Source organism: Nelumbo lutea, chromosome 3 (genome assembly GCF_056320005.1).
Source record: "Nelumbo lutea isolate HS-2025 chromosome 3, American lotus-T2T, whole genome shotgun sequence".
NCBI lineage: Eukaryota > Viridiplantae > Streptophyta > Magnoliopsida > Proteales > Nelumbonaceae > Nelumbo > Nelumbo lutea.
The window spans coordinates 102,822,306-102,843,966 of record NC_142686.1 but is presented as its reverse complement, the minus strand read 5'-3'; the positions used below and the strand labels follow the sequence as shown (position 1 = coordinate 102,843,966).

The 21,661-nt window shown below is 38.0% G+C and overlaps 2 protein-coding genes across 11 annotated transcripts in view; one reads left to right on the top strand and one right to left on the bottom strand.

Annotated features, from left to right (window-relative positions):
* Positions 1 to 15,130, top strand: part of SAC3B (SAC3/GANP/Nin1/mts3/eIF-3 p25 family) — a 28,137-nt gene extending 13,007 nt beyond the window's left edge. For all 7 annotated transcript variants that reach the window (XM_088975641.1, XM_088975640.1, XM_088975643.1 and 4 more), the window contains 4 exons: positions 11,081 to 11,173; positions 11,260 to 12,041; positions 12,127 to 12,241; positions 13,041 to 15,130. In XM_088975641.1, coding sequence (XP_088831767.1) covers positions 11,081 to 11,173; positions 11,260 to 12,041; positions 12,127 to 12,241; positions 13,041 to 14,900 — 2,850 coding nt within the window. In that variant the 3' untranslated portion in view covers positions 14,901 to 15,130. The remainder of the gene's footprint in view (positions 1 to 11,080; positions 11,174 to 11,259; positions 12,042 to 12,126; positions 12,242 to 13,040) is intronic.
* A 1,162-nt stretch (positions 15,131 to 16,292) lies between these two features.
* Positions 16,293 to 21,379, bottom strand: LOC148867263 (putative protein phosphatase 2C 35). 4 transcript variants are annotated; one of them, XM_088980965.1, is made up of 6 exons: positions 19,437 to 21,260; positions 18,348 to 18,388; positions 18,116 to 18,247; positions 17,441 to 17,665; positions 17,297 to 17,360; positions 16,293 to 16,822 (listed from the first exon to the last, which is right to left on the bottom strand). In XM_088980965.1, the coding sequence occupies exons 1-3, from the start codon at positions 20,373 to 20,375 to the stop codon at positions 18,241 to 18,243; spliced, it is 987 nt and encodes a 328-aa protein (XP_088837091.1). In that variant the 5' UTR covers positions 20,376 to 21,260; the 3' UTR covers positions 16,293 to 16,822; positions 17,297 to 17,360; positions 17,441 to 17,665; positions 18,116 to 18,240. The 4 variants fall into 4 exon arrangements, with proteins under 4 accessions (XP_088837091.1, XP_088837089.1, XP_088837092.1 ...); XM_088980963.1 differs by lacking the exon at positions 18,348 to 18,388 and having other exon boundaries at positions 19,437 to 21,379; XM_088980966.1 differs by lacking the exons at positions 16,293 to 16,822; positions 17,297 to 17,360; positions 17,441 to 17,665 and having other exon boundaries at positions 17,911 to 18,247; positions 19,437 to 21,071.
* Between the last annotated feature and the right edge of the window lie 282 nt (positions 21,380 to 21,661).

The window sequence follows — 21,661 nt, the reverse complement described above, 5'->3', positions numbered from 1 at the left end:
AAGCTTGGGAGCATGAAGAACAAATGATAAAATAAGGCTGTTAGAGGCCTTGGTATCTCCTTCGCTAGAGATGGGAGCAAAAGACCCATAAGCAAGGGATATCTTCTCTCTACTAGAGAGGAGATGATATGAACAAAAGAGATTAGATAAAATGTTGGTATTAAGCTTGGGAACATGAAGAACAGAGGATAAAATAAGGGTCTTAGAGGCCTTGGTATCTCTTTCACTAGAGATGGGAGCAAAAGACCCATAAGCAAGGGATATCTTCTCTCTACTAGAGAGGAGATGATATGAGCAAAAGACCCATAAGCAAGGGATATCCAAGGAATTTTATGATTACCTGAAATCGTAGCATGATTTGTAGCATGTGTACCTGAGTGAGCAAATATGGATGATGAGGTGTTGCCTGAAGGGTTGGATGCTTAAATAGTGGTATCCAAGTTATTAAGTAACCTCCCGTACCTTTCAAACTCTGCCTTTACTGTTGCTAGTTGCTCCATAGCTAATCTTTCTTCACTTGTTTCCACCCTTAGGCATTGCGGCAACATTAGCATTCTTAGGCTTCCTAGTAGGGGTGAGCAAAAAAAAAAACCGAAAATCGAACCGACCGAAGAAACTGAACCAAAAAATCAGTTAACCGAACTGGTCGGTTTGGTGTTTTTAAAAAATCGAAGGTACCGGTTCGGTTTCTGTTAACCAATATAAAAAACATGCGGTTAACCGAACTGACTGGTATACATATATTCTATATATTCTATATATATTTATATATTATAAATTAATATATATGCATTATATATAAATATATATTTATAATATATGATATATTATTTATTAATTAAAATATAATATTTTATATTAATATTTTTTATTATATATTTATAATATATATTATAAAAATTGAATAACCGAAAAACCGACGAACCGAACTGGTCAGCCGGTTAACCAATCAGTTTCGGTTCAGTTTTGGTTACTAGTTTTCCAAAAACCGGTAGTACCGGTTTGGTCTTAAAAAAAGCCCCACGGTTAACCGAACCGTGAGCACCCCTACTTCCCAGTCTAACCATTCTTCTTAAAGTTGTTTCGAAATCTGTCCGGGAGAAGATCTGGATGAAGTTACCAACAAGTGTCCTTACTATGCTTCGACTTCTTGCAGCTAGATGTGTAAAACGGGCTGTGCCGATTCGGCACGACATGGCCCGCGGGCTGTCCTGGGCCGTGCCGCCCTCCCTAAGGATAATTTGGGGCGTTGGCTAGGTACGACCCATGGCCCAAGCTCGTGCCATGCCGTTTTGTGACAGGCTTGGGCCAGGCTGGCTATAGGCCGTGCTGGGCTAGGCCATTAGTTGGGCCTTGGGCGTGGGCCAAACCAGGCCAGACTGGTATTTTTTTGACATTTTTGATTTTTTTTAATTTCTTTGCTAAGTAAAACTAAAATATTTAACTTTCCCTTGGGAACTATTTGAAAAAATAAGAAATCTAACAAAGAAATGAAAAAATACTTAACCAAATAAGAAGTCAAGGAAACAAAGACACAAAGTGAATAACAATTTCGAAGAAAAATAGTAATTTTATTTCATTTAAATTTGAATGATACAAAGCATACAATGGTTGGATGAGTGAAATATGAAAATTGGATAATGGAATAAATTAATAAAATATAGTTACAAAATTGAAAATAAGAAATTATGTTATTAAAATGATCAAATAAATTAAATAAAATAAAAACAAAATTTACAATAATTTGAAAAAATGCTATACAACTTTTGAGTATACAAAAAATATTGACTTCATCATTTTCTCCTATTGTTCTTGACTCAGATCATCTACTTCAGGTGAAACATCAGGTGTAATGTCATGTCCTCCTTTGTCTTGTAATCTATTTTTAGCTTTCAGCCAATCTTTAAAGCAGATGCACATCTCTAGACTTTCATCATTTATACAACTTCTCTTGTCGTCCAACACCCTAGTACATGCACTGAAACAAGACTCCGGTGGAACTGTATACATCGGAGTGGTTAGTAGATCAAAATTATTTGTTCCTTTCGAGGTGAAGAAAGAATTACCTACATTAGAAAAATTTGCTTGTAAATAAAAATTAAGTTTAGTAAATGAACTTGTTGTTAAGGATGTGGATTTTTGCCTCATACTTATTAAATAAACAAGTTTTTATCTTTCATTATTGGACTCAAAAGTGGAAGATGTAGCTGTACAAGTTGTAGAATTTTTATTATTCCTTGTTACTTAGATTCATATAAACTATACATTTCAAATAATAAACCATTAATTTCTTCTTTTTTATCTCCAATTTCAATATTCATATTTTCACAATATGTTTCAAGTAAAATATCTAAACCATCTTTCCTAATCCTAAGATCTAATATTGTAGCTAAACAATAAAGAGGAGAAATGTTCTCCCAATTTTTTTTTAAAATTTATTTTCCATTATTTCAATAATACTTTTAATTTATGGATTCTTTTTATATTTTGCAAAACAATCACTAATCATTATCAATTGATAAGCTAAATTACAATTAGTTGGATAATAAATACCCGATAATTCATTAGTTGCATCATAAAAATGTTTTAAAAAATCTATTATACAAATTGCCATTTCCTAGTATTCCTCAAGTATAATATTAGTTGGCATTTTTGCATTATAGAAATCACTAAGAATTTGTTTGTGAGAAATACAATTTTCTAACATAGCATAGGTAGAATTCCATCTATGTTTAACATCTAATATAAAATATTTATATTTTAAACCATACTATATATATATACAGTATCTAATTTCAGAAGTATGATTAGAAATAATATTTAAAGCATCCTGAATACATAAATTTAAGATATGACATGCACATTTGATATGAAATAATTTACCATTTAAACATGGTTTTAATCGAGATTTTAAAAATTTTATTGCCGAATGATCATTACTAGCATTATCAAAACTAATAGAAAATAATTTGTTGTCAAATTCATAAGCATGTAATGTATTTAAAATACTTGCAACAATAGTTGGGCTAGTATGTGGCTATTCAAGCCTTAAAATTCTTTTATTTAAAAGCTAATTTTCTTCAACAAAATGACTGGTAGCACAAATATAACTTATATTAAATTTAGAAGTCGAATATCAGAAGTAATTGCAACTTTATAATTAAGATTTGATGACATATAAATTAAATTTTATTTATATGAATAAAAAAATTTTAAAGCATATGATTTATTAGTATTCCTAGAACTTTTTTAAATTGTGGGTTTACAGAATTACGTAACCATTTTTCAAGTTTAGTATCTTCAGTTAACAAAAATGGTTATTCAGCATGTACAATGTATTTTTCTAATTATTGCCTCATTCTTAAGAATATTTAAAAGTACCAAACTCCCTGCCCAATTGTCTGCTTGTGTTGTTTCTCTCCTTTTTTTCTTCTAGGTGAGCAAACGTCTACCCAAATGGCCAGTACCACCTTGCTATAATAGCTGAAGTCTTTCCTACATTTTTGGCAAACAGTTCTTTTTCCCTTTCCCTAAACTTTCTCTATTTCAAATATTTTCCAAACCAGGCTACTCAACTTAGTGGCCTTCTTTTTCTTTCCCCTAGTATCAGTACTAGGGGTGGAAGTTCCGTCAATATCAATAGAATCCATATCGGTGCTAATACTACCATGCTGCAACTGAATATCGTTAACATTGAACATATTGGGGAATTGGTTTTTGAAGGAGCTAACCATTTTTTTAAATTCTAAAAAAAAATAATTTAATTGCACTTACCCCCATTGCCGGTTCAGAATCCCAACTTGATTTCAATGGTTGAAGCCTTTCAACTCCAAGAGTCCAAGCCTCCCAAATTGTTAACTTGAGATACTTGAGCTGCTGAGCAAGCCTTATTCTTGTTGAAACATTCAATAAAGTTGAGAATTGGAGAATCATAGACTGTATGAGAGATCGAGACTTGAGAGAGTATGAGAACTAGAGAAGAGATTAAGAGAATTGTTGAATTGGTGTGATGAGAATGCTGGAGGATATAGTTATTTATAGGAATTGAAAAAAATTCAATTGTCCAAAATGCCCTAAAAACTAGCCGTTTTTTAGTTGTTGGGAGCGGTATTTTGGTCATTGTAAAGTTATTTATCACTTTACCCAAAATGCCCCCCAAACTAGCTATTATATAGTTGTTGGGGGGCATTTGTGTCATTTTCTCTCCCCCAAAACCAAAATACATAAATACCCCTTATATAACTGTTTATAGCTGTTGGGGGTTATTTTTGTAAAAAAACCTCTAAAAAACTGAAACTTGCCGTTGGGGCGCCGGGGGGGGAGCATGGCCTACTACGGGCTTGCAGGCTGTGCTAGCACATGGGTTATGGGCGGCACGGCATGCATAGTCGTGCTGTGTTGTGCCGACCCATGGACTTGGAACCCTAGGCCTAGCATGGCCCGTACCATCGTGCTGGGCCTAGCACGACCCGCGTGCCGATATGGCCTGATTTACACCTCTACTTGTACTATTCACATATCACTTCTTCTTAGTCGGCCCCTTCGGCTTTATTTCAGCATGCACAAAGTGTTTTGTAGATGGTCCCTGTAACTGTACTTGTCGCCTACTCTCTTCACTACTTACCATGGCATATTCTTGAGCCAAAGTGACCTCATCTTTGGCTAGGATGTTTTTTCTAGTATTGTTGAAGTCAGGGTTGAGTCATGTGAGAAATTCAAACACCTTGTTTTGTTTTGCCAGTTTTCTAAATGCTACCTTCATAGCATTGATCCCAAAGAAATCTGGAGCTTGCCATCCCAAGGGTTTTAGGCCAGTCAGTTTGATAACAAGCCAATATAAGATCCTTGCCAAGGTCCTCTTCTTGAGGTTAAAAAGGGTCCTCCCAGCAATTATCTCTCAGTCTCAAGGGGCTTTCATCCAAGAAAGGCAAATCTCCGATCAAATCCTAATAGCTAATGAATGTGTGGAGGAGGATTTCAGGAAGATTGGAAAGAAAGGCATTGTGTGCAAATTAGATTTAGAGAAAGCCTATGACTTTGTGGATTGGGAGTTCTTGTTGGAGGCTCTTAGGAATTGTGGATTTGGAGCAAGATGGCGTAGGTGGATGAAAGGCTGTCTACAGTCTTGTCATTTCTCAGTACTAGTCAATGGAGTAGTAAAGGACTTCTTTAATGCTAAAAGAGGAGTTAGACAAGGAGATCCCCTTTCCCCTTCCTCTTCGCGATCCTAACAGAAGTGCTTAGCAGACTGATTTCGAAGGCGGATGCAACATGTATTTTAAAGGGTTGGAGAGTAGGAAGGGAGGGTGTTGTAGTTACTCATCTTCAATTTGTGGATGACGTCATCATTTTTTGTGAAAATGGAGATGAGTTGGCAGCAAGGAAACTTAGGTTGGTGGTTAACCTTTTTGAAAAAGTGACAAATTTTAAAGTGAACCTCAACAAGAGTGTGATAGCCGAGATTAACCTAAACCAAGAAGAGATCAATATTTGGGCAGAGGAATTAGGTTGCCTGCGGAGTGAGTGGCCTTTGAAATATCTAGGACTCCCTCTAGGTGCAAACCCAAAAAACTTAGGTTTCTGGGAACCGGTAATGGAGAGGTTTGAAAAGAAGTTGGCATCATGGAAGATAAATTATGCTTCATTGGGGGGGAAGGATTACTCTTATCAGAGCCACCTTAGCAAATCTCCTAGTTTACTTTCTCTCAGTGTTTAGTATGCCTCAAGCTATTGGGAAGAAATTAGAGAAGATGAGGGATTTTCTGTGGGAACCTGATGAGAAGAGGAGAGATCATCTAGTTAGATGGGAAGTAGTGACTAGAAGGAAGGATTTGGGAGGGCTGGGCATTGGAAGACTTAAGGAGAGGAAAGAAGCTCTCTTGGGCAAGTGGTTATGGATATTCCCAGGTGAGACAGATAGGCTTTGGCACAAAGTTGTAACCATTATACATGGGCTCTCAGAGAATGGATGGGATGCTGGAGTTTCCAGTAGGGCATCGAGCTATTCACCATGGAAGGCAATTCACTGACTTCTCCCTTCATTTCTTAGTCATATCAGATTTGGTCTTAATTCAGGTAACAAAATCAAATTCTGGGAAGATATTTGGGTGGGGAGTCTTCTTTAAAAACCCTCTTTCCCTCGAATTGTGCTCTTTCATCCTTAAAGGTAGATTGATTGCGGATTTTCTTACCCCCTCCCCACCCTTGTTTGGTCTGACTTGGAACCTGGGACTTCGTGGAAATGTCAGGGACTCGGAACTTGATTCTTTGTCTTCTCTACTTCAGGTGCTTGATGGGGTGTGACTTGACACTTCTAAACAAGACACTAGACTTTGGTCTCCCCATCCTTCAGGTGTTTTTAGTTGTGCCTCTTTTTTCAAGTCTTTGTCTTCTCCTGCCCAACCCGGGGAACCCTTTCCTTTACAAGAAGTTTGGTGTCGACCTGTCCCTCACAAAGTGGGTGCTTTTTGTTGGGAAGTATATCATAGTGCAATTAACAGTAGTGATCTGTTGCAGAGGAAAAGACCTGGTTGGTGCCTTTCACCAAATTGGTGCTATTTATGTAAGTCAAATGGTGAGAATGCTTTTCATATTCTTGTTTCTTGTACTCTTGCTGGTAGCATTTGGGATTGGTTCTTTTACCTATTTGGATGCAGGTGGGACACCTTGATGAGCTTAGAAAGATTGTTTGTGCCATCTACTTTTAGATGGCCAAAGCGAAGAGGGAGAATGATGTGGAGATGCACAAGGGCAGCAGCACAATGGGTACACTATGGGAGGAAAGAAATCGGAGATTGTTTGAAGATAAGGAAAGATGCAAGGCAGAAATGATTGAAAGTATTATGATGAAGGTGATCTCATAGGTGAAAATACTGAACTTATTTTCAAATTTTACAGTGGATGATATGATTAGGAATTGGAGGCTAGTTGCTTGCTCTTCCTTGGCAAAAAAGAAGATTATGAAGGAGTGGGTGCCCCCTGAACCAGGCTTTGTCAAATTGAACTTTGATGGCAGCAGTTTCGGAAACCTAGGAAGATCTAGAATCGAAGGGGTTATAAGAAATGAAAGAGGAAATGTGCTGGGGCTGTATTTGGGTCCCATTGGAATTGGAAATTCCATTACAGCTGAACTGAAGGCAATGGTATATGGGATACAAAAAGCTAAGGAGATGGGGGTGGAAAGGTTGGTTGTGGAAGGGGATTCAAAAGTTATCATTAGTTGGCTAAAACAACATGACAATACACCTTGGATATTCAGAAATGACATCAAGAAGATTAAAAGTCTATCCAAGGACATGCCGCTTTCAATTCAGTGGACCCATAGAGCAGCAAATGGACTTGCAGACTAGCTAGCCAAACAAGGGGTGAATAGGGATCGATGTTTCTGGGCTCAACTGTAAAAGTGAAAAGTAAATTTACTAGTGGATGCACTGTAGTGGGGTAGCCGAGGCTACTCATAAACTATGCCCCTTGTAATTTCTTTACATAATGAAACTTCTTTTTACTGATAAAAAAACATGTCTCTGCATCTTTAGTACTCTCCCTCACAACTGTCTCCATAACATTAATTTCCTGCCATAGTGATTTCAACATGGAATAGTAAACATCTAACTCTTCTCCCCCTATCTCAGATTATTCAAATCACTCTTCAACTATAGGCTCTTGCAACATTTAACTTCTATGAATAAGTTTCTGTAACACTGTCCCAAATCTCCTTGGATGAGGTCATCCAAAGGTAATGCTGACTTATATAGGTCTCTGCATAGAGTTGACCAACCACCCAATCGCTATGTAGTTCTCTTGCATCCATTTCTCATATGCAGGGTCTGTCTCTGTAGGTTTCACCTTACTACCTGTAAGATACCCTAGTTTACCTCTACTGCAAACATAAATCTATATGGATTGTGCCTAGGCTAGATAATTGGTTCCATTTGGTTTAATTGTGGTCACACCAGTAAAAAAGGAATCTATTGGATGAACCCCGTATACCGACATTTGTTTCATTTCACTTCTAGATTGCTCCATTGATCAAACGAAAATAAAAAAACCAGTTTTTCAGTCTTTATGGACCTAACTGAGGTCAGTACAATACCTGGAGATTAAAAAACTAGGGTTTCACTACATCTGGCTATTGGGGAGGAAGAGAGAAGAAGCAACTACTCCTACCAGAGCTTCCCAACCTCCTCCAAATCTCAACCGCACACTTCTAGGGATCAAAATACACCTCCCAAGCCCTTGGTGTCACATCCAATCTAGTGATTTAAAAGGCGTGCCTAGGCGCACAAGCGAGGCACATTTTGGGGTATGTGCCTCGCCCAGGTCCTAGGCGCACCACTTTCAAAAGGCGCGTGCTTGGTGTGCCTAGGCGTGCGCCTGATGCGCCTTGCGCCAGGCGTGCGCCTTATTAAAATATCTTCTTAAAAGGCAATGAAAGTTATAAAATCATTATTTTTTATGTGAGAAATAAGAATTTCAGATCCTAACATAGACTTGTTCGGGCTTGCCTCAAGGGGCATGGTACAAAGGTGACTCATAGAATCAAGAATGCAATATGCTTTACATCACATTAACTACTTGAAGCAATGCAATTAAGGAAAAAAAGAGATTGTGGGTTTTACATGCTTGAAAATGCTTTATATGTTTGCTTTTATTTTTAAATTTTCATTTGAATACACTTTACATGTTATGCTTATGTATTTTAATTTTAGATATAGGATTTTTAAATCATTTATTTAAAAATTTAAGTTTATATTTTTTATTAACATTATGTTCAATATTTTTTGAATTTTTTGCATTTAAAAAGTTGGCATTTTTTTTTGAATTTTATGACTTTTTATATTTTTATATTTTATTTTTTAGCTTGTTTTTTGGTAAATTTGCGCCTCGCCTCAGGTGCAAATTGTGCCTTGCGCTTTTTTTGTGCCTTGCGCTTTTAAAACACTGACCCAGTCCTTCTTAACTTGTAATTTGAAATCTCTCTAGTCGGCTAGGGTTTTGGGCAGAAAAAATACAGCTTCAATTCTTGGCAATTTTCAGCTAGATTCTAACTCTCCAAACCCTCTACCAACTAGGCAAATAGTCCTCTAACTGATCAGCAACTTACCTCTCCATACACTTCTAATCGAAGGGTGTATGGAAAAAAAAAGAAAAAGAAAAGTGGATGAAGAACTGCTCTGATACCAAGATGTGAGTCTGTCCTTCAAATCTGATATAAAACTGATAAAAGAAATAAGAAAAAGTGAGAGAGAAAGAAAGGTTATAGCAGAATGGAAGAAGAAGAGAGTTCGATGGTTCTCTCTCTCTCTCTCTCTATTTCCCTTCACTAATCTTTTATTAAACTTAATTGTGCTAATTACAAGTCTTCCCTTTAAGTGGGTAGCTAGCAAAGCAGTAACTTAAAATAACTTAAAAAGAGGTTAACAGGCCCATTAACACATAAAACAGATATAACATTACTTAAACATAAAAGAAATATTAAGGCCCATTTGGCCCTGTCTCTCTACACTCACCCATGCATCTTTCCGAGAAATTGGTTTTCTTGGTTTACCGATATTTTTATTGCACAGTTCCTGATGCATTTTATCTTTATCATATTATTTTTGTATCATTGTATGGCGGCTATCATACATTAGTTGTCCAAAGAAAACCTATTTGGGAGGTCTTGTAATCTCTGAAACCAACCAACAACTAATGTTGAGATGCTACAGTTGCATAGCCTACAGATTTTGATCTGGTCTTGCCATCAATTTTGGCTCTTGCATAGGACAGTGGGATATATCTTTTAGTGTTATGCTACCTTTGAAGAATGTGCATGTTGGACTATAGGTGATCTTGTTACACTTTTTGTGGTAAACATATTATTAAGCTGGTTATAGTCAGTGATTCAAAAGGTGTGCCTAGGCCCTTGGCGCAGTCCTTTCAAAAGGCGCATGCCTGGTGCGCCTGATGCGCCTTGTGCCTCGGCCCAGGCGTGCACCTTTTGAAAAATTTCCGCCTTTTTTGCCTTTTTTGAACATGGTGGCCGGGGTGGGGGCTCTGCCCCCGGACCCCCGTGCCGCGCTCCTTGAGACAAGCCTAATCAAGTCCACGTTAGGTCTTAAATTCTTAGCTTTCACACAAAATAAGGATTTTATAGTTTTACTTGCTTTTTAAGAAGACATTTTATTAGGACGAATGAATGAACAACATTACCAAATTGGGGGGTTCTCGGAGCTTCGGTGAGCGAGCGAACGAGAACGCCCAATTTGGTAATGTTGTTCATTCATTCATCCTAATAAAATGTCTTATTAAAAAGCAAGTAAAACTATAAAATCATTATTTTTTGTGTGAAAACTAGGAATTTAAGACCTAACGTGGACTTGTTTAGGCTTGCCTTGAGGGGCGTGGCACAAAGGCGGCTCGTAGAATCAGGAATGTAATATGCTTTACATTACATTAGCTACGTGAAGTAATGCAATTGAGTGAAAAAAAGAGATTAGAGGTTTTAAATGCTTGAAAATGTCTTATATGTTTGATTTTATTTTTAAATTCTCATTTGTATATGCTTTACATAATTACACCTTATGTTTATGTATTTTAATTTTAGATAATAGGTTTTTTAAAACATTATTTTAAAATTTAAGTTTGTATTTTTTTATTAATATTATGTTTAGTATTTTTTTTTATTTTTTTGAAAATTTTGGCATTTTTTTATTTTTCTGACTTTTTTTTTTTGATTTTTTAGCATTTTTTTTTATAATTTTGCGCCTTGCTTCAAAAAGGCACGCACCTTGCCTTGCGCCTTGCACCTTTTTTGCGCCTTGCGCTTTTAAGACACTGGTTATAGTATTAAAGTGAGCTTCAATAATTTGCATGCTGGGTCACATGCCATTTTGTTATTTAGATTTATTGGTTAAGTGTCTTTTGGAACTGGTTACAGTATTAAAGTAAGCTTGAATATAATCTATACTTTTGGAGCTACTGTTTCGGTTTATGGAATCTCTTTTATATGGACCGTATAAGCTTTATGCAGTAATGAAGGTGTCTCTCATAATTGATGGAAGTTAAGTGTGGCCTAATGATGGCTTGCTCTTTTAACCAGTTACGAACCCAGGCACTTGCTTCTCTACACAGTGGTCTCCAGACTAACCAGGGACTCCCTGTTGCCCATGCTACGAAGTGGCTGGGGATGGAGGTATGTTTTGTTGGTCTAATTTGGATATATTGCATATTTTCTTACACGGGCAACTTCATATCCCTTGCATTTTTTTGATGGACCAGGAAGAAGACATGGAAAACCTTCTACAATATCATGGGTTCTTGATAAAGGAATTTGAAGAGCCATATATGGTCAAGGAAGGTCTATTTCTCAATGCTGACAAGGATTATCCAACCAAGCGTTCAAGACTTGTTCACCAGAAAAAATCTCAGAGGATTATTGGTGATGTTGTCCCATCTGATAATTTAATATGTCGGCCTGTTCAAGAAGCCAAACAGATTATCTTGAACGACGGAGACAAATTTGAGCCTGAAACTTTACGATCTGTTAAAAGAAAAGCTCCGGTTGATGTTGTTGAGGAAGAAATTTCCAAATTTGAACCTATTTCTAGTCCTAGAAATACCTCAAAGGTAGAGCCAATGTTTGATGCATCATTGTCTAGTCATGATAATGAAGATGATCACCACATAGTAGATGTGCATTTTAGGCCTCGGAATGCCCCTTTGGTTTATCATTCTCCAGAATCTCCACCATCTAAGGTTGGAAAGGTGGACAAACCGGATTTAGGTGCCATATTTCCTGACTTTTTGGATAGAAATCTGCATTCTGAGGGGAAAGGAATGCCACTACAGAGCATGCCAGGAAAGTCCCCACATGTTGAAGAAGGATCCATGGGGTTTCAATCTGGTCCTCTGCTAGAGGATTCAATATCCGAGAGAGTAATAGCTGAAGACTTAGAAAATGAAGTAGTAATGGCTATTCCTCAGGAAGTAGAAAGTGAAGAAGCTAAAGCAATTCAGCAGGAAGATGAAGCTTTCAGAGCAAAACTTAAGTTGATCCTAAGGTGTGTAGACTGTCCAACTTGTTTGGTTGTAAATTGTGATGTATTTTTAACTGCATGCCATTAATTCCTTGTACTTTTTGATCAGAATATGGAAGCGCTGTTCATTGAGGAGGAGGGAGGTACGTAAACAACGAGAGTTGGCAGCAACTGCTGCATTAAATGCACTCTCAATGGGTCCACCAATTCAACAAAAGAAAACAGTACGTCTTCATATATTCCTCCTATATTGTTCAAGTAGTTTTTTTATTGTTTCTCATTGATGATTGGAAAACTCTGTGAGTTGATCTCAGATGCCAATTCAAGGATTTCCATTCTTTTTTCCCTTTCTCTTTTCTTCTTCAAAGACCTATTGGGACAAAAAAGGAACCTGACTTGACTAGGTTTAATGGGTGGTTTGTGGAGTAGACTTGATCTCTTACCCACCATTACTGTTTTTTTGATCAATAACAATAATCGGCTGTATCTTTTTTATTTTTTATTTTTTCGTGGAGCTACACATTACACAATGGGGGGGAGCCCATCCCTCATCCCCTTAACCATCAAAGCCCATTGGCATTTGGCAGCAAGATTTGATCCCAGGTCTCTGCTACGAGTTAGAGATCCTACCAACTGAGCCACCATCAGTTGGTCCTCTTTCCCATTACTGTTGTTTAACTTAGTTGGACTAGCAACCCAAACAAGTCACCAAAGTTCTCCCTATAGACGGGATCATGGGAATATGATAACCGGCATATCTCAATTTAACTCAGATTTAATGCCAACTATTTGGTGTTGGCTATCTTGTGGATGGTCACTAAAACTATAATTCTCGTTTTGCATTTTTTTTTGAATATTTTCATGCAGTTGTGCTCCATCTTAGAACTGCATCCGCTGATAGTTGAATGAGGCAAATTTTCTCATGAAGTTCTGGCTTTGTTTTGAACTTTTGATGTTTTTTTTTTGAGTTTTCTGTTCCTTTCCTTTGTTCTCATTTGTTTTTTTTTTTCCACTTTGTTGAAGCAACCAAGATTTGTTGGTGAGCTTAACATTGATAACATAGCGAGGGAGAGACATGAAAAGCACAGGAGATTTTGGTCAAGGGTGAATGTTTCTGAAGTGGTTGAGAGGACATTGAGTGAAAGAAATCCGGATGCAAAGTGCCTTTGCTGGAAGCTTATTTTCTGTTCGCAGATGAATGACACAATGAGGGAAGGTTTACAGCAGAGAAGCCCTGTTGACGATTTAACTGGCCAGTGGTTACTCTCAAAACTAATGGGTGTTAGAAAGGATGATAATGATGGCGATGAAGAACTGTTGGTTTCCTCCCCTGGGCTGTCAATATGGAAGAAGTGGGTTACCAGGGCATCTGGTTCCCCTCCAACCTGTACTTTATCTGTTATCAGAGATATAGGAGCTGATGAGTTGGATGTTGAGATAGCTGGTGGAAGTGCTGTTCTTTTTCTGGTATTAGAAAGCATTCCGTGGAAGCTCCAAAAAGATCAACTCCATAACCTTCTAAAATCCTTACCTTATGGCTCCTGCTTACCACTGCTGATTGTAAGTGGCTCATTTTCTCAAGATGTTCCTGATCTTTCATCCACAATAGTTAATGGACTTGGCCTTCATGAATTAGATAAAACAAGGATAAAAAGCTTCTCGATTGTTTTCCTTGCTGGAAATCGGCCACTGAAACACTTTGATGGGGTCTACAGTGATGAACAGCTAAGGGAGGGACTTCAATGGCTGGCTAGACATTCTCCACAGCATCCGGTTCTTCAGTGTGTAAAGACACGTGAACTGGTTATGAGTCATTTGAATAGTTTGTTGGAGGTACTTGACAAGATGAGTATCTCTGAGGTAGGTCCCAACCATTGTATCTCAGTCTTCAACAGAGCATTGGATCAATCAGCAGAGGAGATTGTTGCTACAGCCGATATGAATCCTGTTTGTTGGCCCTGTCCTGAGATTGATGTGCTAAAGGATTCTTCTGATGAGCACAGAGTTATAAGTTGGTTTTTACCAAGAAGAGGATGGAGCTCAGATGCGAGCATTAAGCTTATTGTAGATGCACTTGAAGGTTGCAAACTTCCATCCTTTCCTGATGATTTATCCTGGTTGAATCAAGGTTCAAACATGGCCACAGAGATACAAAACCAAAAATCTGAACTTGAAAAATGCTTGATCAAATATCTCACCCAGTCAAGTAAGATGATGGGGTGGGCTCTGGCAGAAAGAGAGGCCTGTGTAATGCTCCAAAAAGGTGCTCGACTTGAGCTTCTTGATTCAAGCTACTGCATAGTTCCAAGGTGGGTGGTGATATTCCGACGAATTTTTAATTGGCAGTTGATGAATTTAAGCAGTGGGGACTCCTCGGTAGCCTATGTTTTGAAGCACCAAAAGAAGTGCTATATGAAGGCAAGCAATGTAACTGATCGCTTAGAACATGATCTAAGAAAGTTCGACATGGATGTAGTGTCTCCTGATGATCCTAATAACTCGAGTTTTGTTCAGGATAAAACCCAACCTTATACTTTGACACAACCGTCTCTTGATGAAATGGTTGAAATTGGCTGCAATTCAGTCACTTCTGGAAGGGAGGAGCAGGTTCGGTCTGAGTACATTGCACCTCTAGCAGAGATGGCAAATCACAGAACTGCGTCTCTGGAGTTTACTGCTGCCAATGATTTAGTAAAAGGCGATGAGAACCCTAGACAGGATAATTTGAGTACTTATTTATCTTGTGAGTCCAACAATACTATCTGTAAATTAATCATAGCTACACAAGAGAGGAAAGAGGCTGACAGGTTGAGCAAGTTGTTGGAGCAGTGTAATATATTACAGAACGAGATAGATGAAAAGCTCTCTATATATTTCTCCTAGTCCAAGTACATCAAAATTTTGTATGTTGTAATTATTCCTTGTACAGTGAGAACAAGTTTTTGGGTTAGGTTTAAGTGGAGCGCATATGCTAGGAATTGCAAGTTGCAATTGCTGATACCCAGTTGTGCGGCTTGTGCTATTCCATGAGTTGTATTGTACGTTCATTATGATGATGTTTGCTTGCCAACTTTATCCATTTCTGACTACTTGGTGATGTTTACACTCTCAAACATTTGTTGCTCCTTCTCCTTGGTCTATGCTGCTACTCTTTTTGATAATGGCCCTTGATTCGACACGCCTTGCTGTTAGGATAGTTCAGACTTCAGAGTAGTGCTGATCCAAACGTAATATAGTCCTTACCGTAGTCGAGTAGAAGGATTCAAGATGATGGTATTGGGTTATCGATACAAGCCAAAGATATAGAAACACTTGGATGCATTAGGTAAATGCATACAAATTACATAATTATATTAATTATATTAAATTTAAAGCTAAATTACTTATTAGGTATAAATACATGAGAAATGCATACTTAAGAGTGAAGAGACACATTATAGCCTAGAACGTGTACATATCATATAATAATTATCACTCTATTTCAGTTTTATAATTCTAATTTTCAATTTTTATTAATTTTTTTTTGTGAAAACTTATTTATTTAGTATTTTTGTATTTCAGTTTTATAAATAATAACTCTACTTTTTTAAATAATAGATATGCTTTCATTTTTAACATATAATTTATATGTGAAATAAAACATATATATCATCTAAGGTATATGAAACAAATTATTTTTAGTTTTTAATTTTTATTAAAATTTTGTGGAAAATTAAATTGTAAACTATTTATTTCAGTTTTATAATTATAATTTTAAATTTTTATTAAAGTTTAAAAACCATACAAAAGCGGATAGTATACATATTCATTAAACCATGCATTGATATGCTTCTGTAGTGTCATGGAGTTCAGATTGGCTCCCCATGGTTCAAAGCATCGATACACCTTTTATTCTTTCTTTTTAGTTTTTTCATTTTCAAATTTTAATTTTAAGTATAAAACAATTTGTAAAAACACCTGTAAACAGGTGCTTACATAATGCACCCCACAACACATCTCAACTGTGCATTGGGAACATCTCATACACTGATCACGAAAAGCTAACCGTTTTACTCTGCAATTTTCATCACTTAACCTTTTCTAGAAACAGTCATCCCAAACGAAATCTACACCACCAGAAGCAAGCTTAACTTGTTTTCAATCTCATACCAAGGGTAGAAGAACACAACCTAAAGCGGAGGAATGAAGTCTTGTGTAAAATGACGACCTTGTAAGTTGTACCAGAGCCTTTTCTTTTGATAGTAAATTAAAACTGTCTATGAAAAGGATGCGACGTTGCAAGAGAAAACCATCAATTTAGAGTAACAATTACATTTCAGCACATTTCTCACTGCAAATGGCGGCAGTGGAAGTAGGAGTTCCCAACAGAAGTTTGAAAAAGTGAGAAGAAAAAGACTTGAGCTTTACAGATAATTGGCTTGTGGAATTTATTCTTCCTAGTTCCTAAGCTTCCTGTGAAGGGGAAGCATGCCATAACTTTCCTCACCTTACTATCCAGGAGACTATGACTCTTAACTTCTTCTCCGTACAAGCTTCGTGGCATCTTCCAGTCTGTACTTATCCAATTTCCCCCATTCCTTTCCATTGCATTAACCAGTACATAGAGTTGGATTAAGCAATCGAGCGCTTTCTTACTCTTTGAATAACAGGAAGGCCAACTAAGCAGCCATGGCATCCATCTGGTCTACAAGGTAACAGGAGCTCGCTAGCCTCAAGCAAATGGATAGGACTTGGATGGTAAACCAGAACGGCATCAAGTCATGTTTTCCATCAATATTCCATATCAATATCCTGTTCTGCAAGATCTGCCATCCAATAAGTCAGTCAGTATCCGTGAAAAGATACAACTCCCCTGTAGATTAAAGTGGCAAAACATTTTACTTTTTTTTTTTGCAGTAAAAGTGAGACAATCAGCAACTCTAGAGTTGTAATGAAAAGCAACTTCTAATTGAGCTACAGGGTGAATGACGGAAAGCAAGGTGACCCCCATGCTCTCAATATAGGAAAATGACCAAATACACAGATGATTTGACTTTTTTTTTTTATCAGTAAAAGTGAATTTTATTAAAGTATTGAAAACTACTACACGGATGATTTGACTTGAAACACATTCATTTTATTATTCATGGAACCTATTGCTCTCACCTTGCTTCTCTTCACACATACACACGTGAACCAAATTCACATTTGTAATTTACTTGCAAATCCTTTTCTTTTTGATCCCCTTCAATTGATCTAAATAGAAGTTTAAGATTTCTGGGAACAGATTAGATTCATACCCTTTCAGCGCACATTAAACAGGGTGGTGAGAGGCAAGCTTCTAAGGTCCCTCTAGCTTGATCACTGCCAATGAAATAGAAATTGCACTTAGTTTAGAGGGAAAAGGATAAAACAATGTACTGAATACAGCACAAGTTACAAACCGTTTCTAAGCAACTGGGTTGCATTGGAGACGGAACAATGCATGCAGGACTTCGTTCTGTGGGGATATTAAACTGACGAGGCTGCAATTCTGAGAAATTGCTTTTTACTGAATGATATACTTCTGACCCCGTGGAAACAGATATGTCAGCAGATCCTTTTTCCATCATCAATGGAGCTGGTTTGATAGTAACCCTACTAATTCCACCAGGAACATCGCCACCTGACTAATTGAACGAAAGAAAAAAGAGTTGCCAGACAATAACTTATCAGCAGAGTTATTGCAATAAAACTGTCTCCAGCAGGTAGAGTGTTGTAGTCTGCCCATGGCACAGAGAGAGCAAGTGTGACAGGCACATAAGGGGCATAATGTCCTGTTATGCCAAACAACTTTAATCCCACCATATTCTTCTAGATAGTCAGACAACAGTGAGCAAAGCCATCCAACAAGAAATCACATACACCACGCGAATTAAAATTATCCAACTGAATTAAGTATGGCAAAGAACTCCAAAGTAGGACCTATTGAAAGGTAGGTCATCCCTTTGGAATCCTATACATGCATAACCATGCCATTGATTGGGCAGATTTACATTCAGTCTACCTAATGGGGACCTCTGGTTTCACTTAAAAATGTAATGTATCTGCATTGGGAGGAATACTTGTCGCATTCATACATTAGACAGATCCTTGATATTTACAATGATGATTGTGATATCGTCTGTCCGATTTTCATTCTCTAACCATAACCTATATGATTCTCCAGCGATGGCAGCACATGCATCCCGAGGATCTTTGTATCTCACCACCTACATAAAAAATAGAGTTTGTCATAGGATCAACAGGAATAGGAAAGCCAGAAGAGAATAGCTATAATGGGGTTGTCAACAGAGTCCAAAAGTCTGAGACCTGATCTGAGATCCAATCTGATTATTTTGGATTCGGATGATCTGTTGACATAAACAAATCAGACATGGATCCATCCCTGTTCAATCCAAGTAATATCTGTCTCATATATATATATATATATATTCACATGTATAGTATTCAGATACATATGCATGTATTTTTTCACAGCCTAATTTGGATTAGCTAAACGCGTTGGCTGTGTAGTGGGCTGTGGAACCTATGATAACGCCCCACACCAGTGATAAAATACATAGGGTCCACAGTGAGAGGTTGAATGGTTGTGGGGCCCATGTATTATGACTGGTGCGGGACATTATTATTGGTTCCACAGCCTGCTGAGCAGCTACTGCGTTCAGCTAATCCTATCTCTTCACAGCATAAATTCCTATTATTTGTTAAGAGGGTTGGTAGCCCGCTCACAGGTAGTATGCTAAGTGCATCTACATTGGGTAAATGTGATGTAGATTACAGTTTGACACATGTCTGGTGCCCCCAATATATGCATAATTTACCAACCACCAAACAGACATTCACTATGGGAACATTTTACTGATAAAACTAACTATGGGAGCATTGTACTGATAAAAAATTGTGGGAGCATTTTTCCATGATATAATAGTCTCTCTCACTACTCACCAGCTTCTGCCGTTGGATATAAAGTTACTGGTAGACTATAGACAAGCTTTTGCAGAAAAAAAGAACACTAAAAGTGAAGCACAAAGTGTTTTGCTCTAAAAAGATTTGGATTGATGATATAGGGAGAATGCAAGAAACTATAGGTAGGACTACTAAGGACAGAGTTCATCAGAGGAAGTGGAGAAGCAAAATAAGATAACAGGAATAACAGGCCAATGACCCCAACCCAGACACAAAAAAAAAAAAAAGAGATGCATATAATCAAAACATAAGATGTTGACTCGTCGAGGGAAAAAAAGAGAATCTGAACCAAAACAATAACAAAATACAAAAGGAGAAGTGTAGTGGTTTCGAGGATGAAAATAGCATTTGGATGTGAAGAAAGATATAAGCAAAACAAACTAAAAAGAAGGCTCGGTTTCATCTGTTCGGGCAACTGATAACGGGGCTTACCATATTGACGACGGCTTGGCTGGAGAGGAATTCGAATACACCATCACTTGCAATAACAAAGAATAAGTGATTAGGTGTGAGCTGAACCGTGGTTACTTCAGGAACAGCAATCACTCCAATCTTCTCAGCTATACTATCACCCACACTCCTTGTAAATGCAGTCCCAGGATACATCGCATTCTGTACCCACAGCCTTGGGGGATCACTACCCTCACTTTCTTCATCACCCCAGGTCTGAATATCTGGATCCTTGAGCCCTTCCACCTGATCAACACTCAAAACCCTTGCCCCACAAAGCTTCACCCTCTCATATTCATCCCTCCTGAATGGTGTCTGATCGTGTGATAGGTCTTCTGCAAGAACACGATTCCCACTCTTGACAGCAATTATTGCTCTTGAGTCACCTACATTTGCCACGAAAATTTTGTCCCCACTGACCAGGACGGTAATTGCAGTCGTACCGCTCATTGAATCGTCTATCTCGCTATCATTAAGTTCAGAATTTGTGGCCAGAAAAGCAGAATTATATGCTTTTACAGGATCCTCTGTCAATGAGGGATCGACTGAGAGGATTTCTATCAGCCTATCCCGAACAAAATTCGAACACCGGGCGCCAAACTGGCCGTGCCCATCAAAGACCCCAAAGAAATGGAGGTTTGGGTTACCTTGGACCTGGGTCTTGATGCAGAAACTATCCTGATTTTCTTTATCAGGCGAGTCGGGGTAGTAGCCCCGCTGAGTGAGGGCCGAATACTCTAATTGGAACTTGTGGGAAGGCACAGAGGCGAAATCCACCAACCTCCCAGTGAGTATGTGACCTTGATTTCCATGAACATGGAAGTTGTTGCTACAATACGGCCCAACTTCTCGCATGTCTGCGCTATCTTCATCAGAGGTGGCTGGATACCGACTACAGCACTTCCCGTGTACGCACCCCATGATCTGAGAACCGAAGAACAAAGACCGAAAGATTACGTTTTGAAAGAACGCCTTGCAGACGAATGCAAGGGGACGGAACCGTGTATGTAACTGCTTCAGGCTGAGGTAGGAGAGGCAAAATGGGTTTTCATGAAAAGCAACATTTTGGGGTTCACAAGAATTTTTTGTACACAGAACATGGGTTCTGGAAACAGAATTAAGAACGAAATCCAGAACATGCGAATGTCCTGCGATAAACCCTAGAAAGAAGCAGTAGATCTCTCTTAGAGGAAGAGAATTTCGGTTTCCAGAGAAAATTGTGATCTGGGTTTTCGGTGAACTAAAGCGTTATGCAGAAATTAGACTAATTAGTGAAACCGAGAAGAAGCTTTTCTCCTTCTAACAAAGAATTTAATTTCGGATGACGATGCAGAGAAGAGGTACCGACTACCGACTATTTATGTGAGTTCCTGCACAGAACCTTTATCGATACAGGGCCAGGGGAAAATCTAAGAAAACATAAAAGGAAGAATCTGAGACAATTTTCTCCAATCCTGAAAAAGTTGAACACAGAGACGACGTGTATCGGGCGTTAAAAGGTTCTTACAAACAAGAGGTCTTGTCAAAGTAACAGAACATTAGCTCAGGGGGAAAAACAGAACAAAACCCTAAAATAACCAACGCACCCAACAGGATCTGATGAAGAAGAAATGAGGGTTTCCTTCAAGCACAGAGGTTGGATAGGTCTTATACAGTATGGGGTTCTTCTCTACAGAAAGCCCATACTCCAAGAAAAAACAGGACATGGGAAGATCAGAAACCCTAAGAAAGGGACAAGATTTGATGACCCAACAAGCAAATAATCTCAGTCTGTGAGGGTTTGAAGGTTTTGCTCTGACACAGTGTGAGATGGACTTATCTTTGAGGGGAGGTCTTTCTACCCTCCAAGTCATGTCTTTGTTTGGACAGTTTTTCTGTTGGCTTTCTATTTGGTGAGTTTTAGCCCCATAATCATCCATCAACTTGTCATCACTTCCACTAAATGACAGTTTTGTTTTGGTTGTGTGCTCCAATGAGATGCACGAGGCCAGAGCCATTTTGATTCTATTCCTTTCTTGAGAGATGTTTGCACAAAAGAAGTTGGCATTTGTATATAGGTTTTTTCTTTCTTTGTATTAAAAAATCCAGACCGGTCTGGTTCTTGTCTTTCTGCCTCAAAACTGTAAATTATGGATTGGAATCAAATGTCTTTAGCTTTTGTTAGATCATCCAGTGGTTCTAAGTTTTCATGGCGTGGACCATCTGAA

Excerpts from the sequence above, each read along its gene's own strand:
- LOC148867263 (XM_088980963.1), bottom strand. The coding sequence starts at position 20,375 with ATGGGGTGCGTACACGGGAAGTGCTGTAGTCGGTATCCAGCCACCTCT. Across the intron at positions 18,248-19,436 it reads GCCAAGCCGTCGTCAATATG|GTGGTGAGATACAAAGATCC; the intron begins GTAAGCCCCGTT and ends TTTTTTATGTAG. Across the intron at positions 17,666-18,115 it reads ATATCAAGGATCTGTCTAAT|TCAGGTGGCGATGTTCCTGG; the intron begins GTATGAATGCGA and ends TCGTTCAATTAG.